This window comes from Schistocerca piceifrons, chromosome 10 (genome assembly GCF_021461385.2).
Source record: "Schistocerca piceifrons isolate TAMUIC-IGC-003096 chromosome 10, iqSchPice1.1, whole genome shotgun sequence".
Classification (NCBI taxonomy): domain Eukaryota; kingdom Metazoa; phylum Arthropoda; class Insecta; order Orthoptera; family Acrididae; genus Schistocerca; species Schistocerca piceifrons.
The window spans coordinates 87,929,308-87,936,568 of record NC_060147.1 but is presented as its reverse complement, the minus strand read 5'-3'; the positions used below and the strand labels follow the sequence as shown (position 1 = coordinate 87,936,568).

Below are 7,261 nucleotides of genomic sequence, written 5' to 3'. Positions count from 1 at the left end.
TTCCAGTTGTTTCTAAAAATGCCTATTGAATCATTTTACATTGCTTCGCATCATTTATAAAAATGTGTCTTTGATCATTTTGATTTAAAAGATGTCAGTCATGACAGAAGAGACCAAATTTGAATGTTTCCAGAAATTCAAAGATTGAAAGCAATGGACTGACAAACACAGTATCTCTTTATATTAGAAAAAGAAAAAAAAATTGTAAAATTGTTGACTGCATAAGACAGTCTGGTCACATGTAGATACAAACAGGAATGAATCAAATAAGACAGAAGGTGGGAACATAGTACTTACATCACAAGGGAATGAACTGACTGACCCACATGAACTGTGTTCCACTTTAAATCAGTGTTATGTAAATATCGTTCAGGAATGAATGAAACAAAATGAAGCACTGACTCAGAAAAGTATAGCTCCACCAGAAATAACAGAATGTCTATTCCTGTTTCCAACATGTGAAGCAGAAGTTACAAATACAAGCCAGTGACTGTTTCCAACATGTGAAACAGAAGTTACAAGTACAAGCCAGTGACTGAAAAACAAAGATACAGAGGGTACAGATAGAACATCTGCAGAAGTAATCAAACACTGCTCACAGTAACTAGTTAAGCCTCTGACATTCCTTTTAAACTTGGTAATGGGGAAGAGATTGTTCTCCACATGTCTGAAAAAGAGTAAAGTAGTGCCAATTTACATAGACAGTGATAAAAGGCAACCTTTAGCAACTACACCTGACTTATAAAAATTGTAGACATAGCTATGAAAAACAGTATTATAAATTTCATAGAAAAACAAAATATCTTGGATGAAGCACAGCATGAATTTAGGAAAGGGTGCGAAAAATTCATGACCCATATAATGAGAGCTTTGGAAGAACAAAAGGAAGGAAGTTTGTAGCACATTTCTCAAATACCTTTCACTGTGTATGCCATTCTAGTGTGTTAGACAAACTGTGTAGATATGGTATCTGTGGGAATGCAGCCTTTCTAATAAATTCATTTATAGAAAACAGAGAACAAAGTGTAGAATTAAGATACAATGTAAACTATAAGATGGAGGCCTTTTACTCTGACTATCAAGTGCTAATGTATGGAGTAACACAAGGCTTAATACTTAGTCCACTAATGTTGATATTGCATGTAAATGACATGCAGCATCGGCAAAAGAAAATGTAATCGTGTGCACATGATACAGCCCTTATTGTAAGTAGTACCTCAATAAATAATTTAGAAACAAGAATTGTCATGGACACAGAAAGGGCAATTGAATATTTAAGTGAAAACAATCTGTTTGTAAATGAAAACAACATACATGGAAATACTAGCAACAACTTACGTGAAACTACATATAAGACTTTAGGGAACAGTGCTAACAAAGTTGGCAGTTACGAGTTCATGGGGTTGACAATAGACTTTTGATATGGAAAAACAATATAGAAAAACTCAGCTCAAAAATATGCAGCAGTATATTTTCAATGAAGAAAATGTCCTACACAGTTGATGTAGGTTCATTGTTAAAGATGTACTATGGACTAATTCATCCAAATTTATCATACTGTATAATAATATGGGGTAGGACAGCAAATGTGCATATGAACAGACTGAAAAAAAGAAAGCAAACATATGTATTGGAAGGCTACGACCAAGAGAGCCCTGTAAAACCAAATTCAAAGAATCTAAAATTATGACCGTACCCTCTACTTATACATTTGAAACACTATAATGTATCTCAAATTAAATTGTACACCAGTGCTACACAGAGAACTACACGATTACAGCACAAGAGTAAAAGATGGCTATAATGTCAGTATTACCTGACTGCAACTGGTCAATAAAGATCCTACTAAAGCAGGGTGCTCATTATACAACAGCTTACCAAGCAGTTTAAAAAATGTAAAAGCACCATCAGTTTTCGAAACACAATGAAGCCAGTACTTAAAATCAGCATATTTGTACAGTGTTAATATTTTGAGACCAGTCCAAAAGAATTAGAAAGATTTTGCTGCACTAAATCAGTAACTTGAGAAATGAGCTACATACACTGTGTAAACGAAAAATAAACTTGAAATTTTTTCTTATGCCTCAACCATTGCAGCAAAAACTGAAATTGGTTGCCTATATGCAGTAAATTAAATGTTTTCATTAATTATTTTACATATATGTTTAAGCCTATTGTGAAAAATAATATACATGCTCAAATTGTAATTTGCACTTTAGCTGAAATTGTAAATGTACATTGACGTATACAGTATGGTTCTATACAGTGATCAAAGGATGAATAAGTTAACAAATAATGTCACACAGCATTTCTTTTTATGTCATCATTAAGGACTTTATACCTCAAAAACTAAATGAGTACAAAATGCAACAATGCAGAATAATAATAATAATAAAATTTTATTGTCATCCAGCTCATTATAGCAATAGATAAAGTCAAGGCCATACATTTCGCAATGTACTTTAGTTTGCATGAAATGGGTAATAGTAGAAACCATATGTTACAAAGCAATATTTTCATCCTCAAAAAATTCATGAAAAGTGTAAAAAGGATAGTTTACTAGTAGCTTATACAATTTGGCTTTAAAAATATTTACTGGTAATTCTTTAAAATCTTTGCTTAGTCTGTTAAACATCCTTAGTCCGTGGACAAGGTAGGAGTTCTGTGACTTACATAGTCTATGACGTGGCATATATACACAGGTTTTATTTATAGTATTATAGCTATGAAAATCACTTCTCAATACAAATTTTGAAACATCATTGCTAATGTACAATAGAACATTATAAATGAATAGGTTTGCTACTGTCAAACATTGCAATTTAACAAACACAGGTTTACAGTGTTATGATTTACCGGAATCAGTAATCATTCTTAATACTTTCTTCTGCAAAAGTAAAATTTCATTTATGTGACACAAAATTCCATATGATATAATGCTTTGGAAGAAAGCCACATATGCTGATCTTACACATTTATCTGGAACATCTCCTTTTAATTTTATAATTAAATAACTAACACTTGAAAGTCTACCAGATATATTTTTGATGTGTGGTTCCCAGGTAGGCTTTTCACAAAGTAATACAATGTATGTCCAATATCCTGCAAGAACTAAAATACTAGAACCAAGACTGGAATGTAAAAGAAAATTATGAAGCTAAAGGTCTGTGAGGTAGACCCTCACAAGCAAATGAAAAAATTCTAGATTCACAATATATTACATAAAACTAACATATAAATAACAAAATATAAAAGAATAATAGCAATACAAGAACAAAATGTGTCTCCATTAATTAAAATCATATTTATCAATACTTCCATAAGAAAATCTTATAAATTTAAGCAACAAATACCAATCGCTCTTTCTTCTTCTTAGGTGTTGTTTCTATTATATCTAACCTAATCTTTAACTTAAAGTTTATGTCTTTATTTCCGCACTTTATTTCGTTCTCTAACCAATAATTCGACACATAATAATCATCTCTATTTTCGAACATTAATATATATCTATCTCTACCATAATAGCTTTTTGCCTGAATATGCGAAATAAGTAAATTATCACCTTCTTTCAAATCTTCTAATGTTTTGCAATCTTTAACCTTAATTTCAGATTCTATTGTTCCCATTTTTATATTTTCTATTTCTGCCACATCCTCTTTACATATTAAAAGCTGATTCATGTAAGAACTGTTAGTTATTTCAAAAGGTTTTATTTCTGATGCATTAAAAATTATGGTTCCATTAGCAGTAAATTCAAAAAAATCGTCTTTCACATGGTAATAGACTATTTCCACAGTACCATAGGAAAACATAAATCCTTTTTCTCTTAGATTGTCTCTATGACTGTCAGCTCCATTGTAACACCCTTTAAGAAAATATACCACTTTTTCATCACCTTTTCCCCCAAGAAAACCAACATTTATAGATCCACATTCTATCTTTAGAATAATTGCCTTTATTTTGTAAATTCCAGTTATATCGAAATTTATCAAACCTTTAGAAAAATAATTTTTAATTTCTTCCTCTGTTTCTTTAATTTTTTGATATTGCTCTATCAAATTTTTATTATCTTCTAGTACACTCCTTGTTTTATTCAAGAAATCCTTTTTCCTACTCTTTATGCTTATTTCTTTAAATTCTCTCTCTCTCTTATTTCTAGACTGGATGTAAGCTTTAGTAATGGGGTTTGTCTCTTTAATTTTATATGGAGGTTCCATTCTAACACTGGGTCTTTTGCGTAAAATTAATGGTTTAACATTAGTTGTTTCTATTAATCCAATTTTTTTTATATCAATGCCTACAGGTATTGTAGATAGATGGCACCTAGATCTGCTAAAATATGTCTCTCCCTCCTTCTTAATAAAGCATTTCTGTATTATAGATACGACATTTAACTGTTCTGTATTTTCTAAAATTTCTAAGTAGTTAAGTGGCAATGATTTAAAACTGTAAGCAGACAATACATAGTTTATACATTTTGTTCTTTCTGTCTGATTTCCTGGTAACTTTATTTGCACTCCAGTTAATTTCTTTGAACTAGTATTTCCCCAGTATGCATATTGTATTAAATTTTTAGAAACAACACAACAGCTATTTTTTAATTTGTTTGTTAATTTCGTCCACATTTTAGAAAGTGGGACTGAATAGAATGGTGCACTTTCGAAATATTTTTTGTTGTCTTCTATTACGGCGTTGCAATTATATAATGGAAGAACTTCATGGGTTACTTTAAATTTTGGATCTGTATAGTTATAGATTGTAGCTTCTAATCTAGTAATTCCATTATTTGCTGCCCGAGGATCATTAAATGTTTGTTTTAATCTTGCATTGGGACAATTTACTAAATTTATTATATGGTTTCCGAGTTGTTTACTCATTCCAGGATTTGTTAGTTGGCATATATATTTGCTGTAAATTTTAACCCTAGAACTACCATTCTTCCACGTTAAGCAATCTATTCCAGTACTTTTATCATCATCTACTATTACATTGCAATCCTCTTTATATTCACTTTGGAAACAAAAATTATGATTCTTTCTGAGATAATCAGACATTTCGTCCTTGTTAAATATTCCAGCAAAATCCTGCGTTATATCAAAGTCTAATAAATAGTAGTGTTTTTTTTCGAGCTCTTCTATTATATCTGGTAATTTGAGTAAGAGATTGCCCAAGTTGACATCCGCAAGTTCTATTTTATATGGAATTACTACTGGTTCTTTGTAGTTTTCCTTTACACTTTCTATTTTCTTGCCTATAATTTGCATAACACCTGTAACTACCTGTGAATCAGAATCTAGTTTATATGGTGGTTTGGCAACAATGGCCCGTCTTCCTAAGTTAAATATTTTAAATTTATCTCTAAGAACATTGTTAAACTTGCCACATACTTCTTTTGTAGCTAAAAGCTTTCCATTTTTTGAGTAACAGTTTTGAGAATCTGTAATTATAACCATCATAATATTATCACAAAATGGCTCTGAAATTGGTTCAAATTTTTTTAGCTTTTCTTCTCCATTTGTATAATCTATATCTCCGATATTTGTTAAAAGATTATCATTATCTAAATTTTCTTTAAGTAACCATAACCCGAAATTTTCGATTGTTGGTTCAGCTCTATTTCCAAGGCATTCTTTGATCGAACATTCATATACAGCAGGGATTTTTTCCTTCTCCATTTATATAAGGGAGAAACTGAGCGCCAAAAATGGAAGTAGCAGCGGAAATCAATCTGTAAAAACAAGACGGAAATACGTTGATTTAGAGAACCAAGATAGTAGGTAAACTGAGTAGATGATAGTATAATAAAACGACGCGTTAACATAACGCCTCAAAATACACTTGTGTGGGCCCTATACAAGACTGTAACTTATGAAAGAAGAATCCGAATACTTACGGAAAACTAATAATGAAAAAGATCCCTTTGTAATAGCGACGCCTGCGCAGCGATTCCTGCAAATATTCTTCCAGTCGACCGCTCTGGGTACATGAAAGTACAGTAAAACAATCCATTAATCTGGCGCCTCAAAATACGCACATACCGCTATATATGTATAAGAATGTACGAAAGAAGAAACTTAGCATACTTACAGGAAACTTATAATGAAAAAGATGCCTGATGCCTTGGCGACACTTATGAAGCGATTCGTGCAAATGTTCTTCCACTCGACCTTCCTGCGTAGATGAAAGTGCAGTAAAACAACACATTAATCTGGCGCCTCAAAATACGCACATACATATGTACATGAATGTATGAAAGAAGAAACTTTGAATACTTACGGGAAACGTAATGAAAAAGACGCGTGTGCAATAGTGACAGATGTGTAGCAACTCTTCCTCTTGAACTTTCTGGTGATGACTGCGGCTGGCTAAAGGATATGACTCATTGATTACGCGTAATCTCCTAGCAGGCAGAAGCCGGTTTGCTTCGCAGTCTCCACAGTATTTTGCTTCGTAGCCTCCACAGTGCTGCGCGATCAATCGTAAAAACTGTTTTAAAGTGCGCTGTAACATTTTCTAAAAATCGGCTGTTTTGACGTCGTTTTTATCTTAGACTGCTCTGGATTACTGATAGACGAATCTGAAATAGCTGGATCATTTTTCCAGAACTACTTAGTTTTTTACAAGTGTGTTTCGTAAAAGTGAAATTTTTCTTTAAAAAATTATTTTGAAAGACCTGGCAATTTCTGTTACAGTAGTCCATTTTCAAGGTCTGGTGCAAGGCTACAGTTAAAAAATAAAGATTTTTTTAGGCACAAACTATGGTATTTCCTTTTAACAAATGATATTTTTCCTAGATGTTTTTAATAGTTTTCTGGATCAGGACACTATTCTGTTTTCTACGCAGCAAGATTTAGTAACCAAACTTGTCAAAAACAGCGAGGAATCAGCTGTTTTAATTTTTTTTATCTATTTACGTACGTTTTTACTGTCGTTTATGGCGCAGGACATATTTATGCTAGTCCCCTCGTTTTTTTTTATTACCGATCACTTCAGGAAACTCTGTAGGCTCTGGAAAAACCGGAATGTCTGGAGCTGCGCTTTAAGTTAATACAAGTGCAACCTAAACGGAGAACCTGACGCAATCGTAACCAAGCGGAAGTGTATTGGTACGGACCTCAACCGGCGACATTTGGTGCAGCTACGAGACCACACAGTACTCCGATTGGCCGGTATCGAGAAACAATATCCGCTCTCCGAGCAGTCTAAAAAGGAGGCAATGAACTTCCATTAACTATTAAAGTGTAACCATTGCTTAGAAAAA

General features: G+C 32.6%; 1 protein-coding gene across 2 annotated transcripts; it reads right to left on the bottom strand.

Annotated features, from left to right (window-relative positions):
• Positions 1-2,380: 2,380 nt before the first annotated feature.
• Positions 2,381-6,402, bottom strand: LOC124718882. Of its 2 annotated transcripts, XM_047244519.1 has the most exons (4): positions 6,277-6,393; positions 6,088-6,171; positions 5,894-5,976; positions 2,381-5,728 (listed from the first exon to the last, which is right to left on the bottom strand). In XM_047244519.1, the coding sequence occupies exon 4, from the start codon at positions 5,673-5,675 to the stop codon at positions 3,339-3,341; it is 2,337 nt and encodes a 778-aa protein (XP_047100475.1). In that variant the 5' UTR covers positions 5,676-5,728; positions 5,894-5,976; positions 6,088-6,171; positions 6,277-6,393; the 3' UTR covers positions 2,381-3,338. The 2 variants fall into 2 exon arrangements, with proteins under 2 accessions (XP_047100475.1, XP_047100476.1); XM_047244520.1 differs by lacking the exon at positions 6,088-6,171 and having other exon boundaries at positions 6,277-6,402.
• Positions 6,403-7,261: the final 859 nt, after the last annotated feature.

Coding starts and splice junctions, on each gene's coding strand:
- LOC124718882 (XM_047244520.1), bottom strand. CDS start 5,675: ATGGAGAAGGAAAAAATCCCTGCTGTATATGAATGTTCGATCAAAGAA.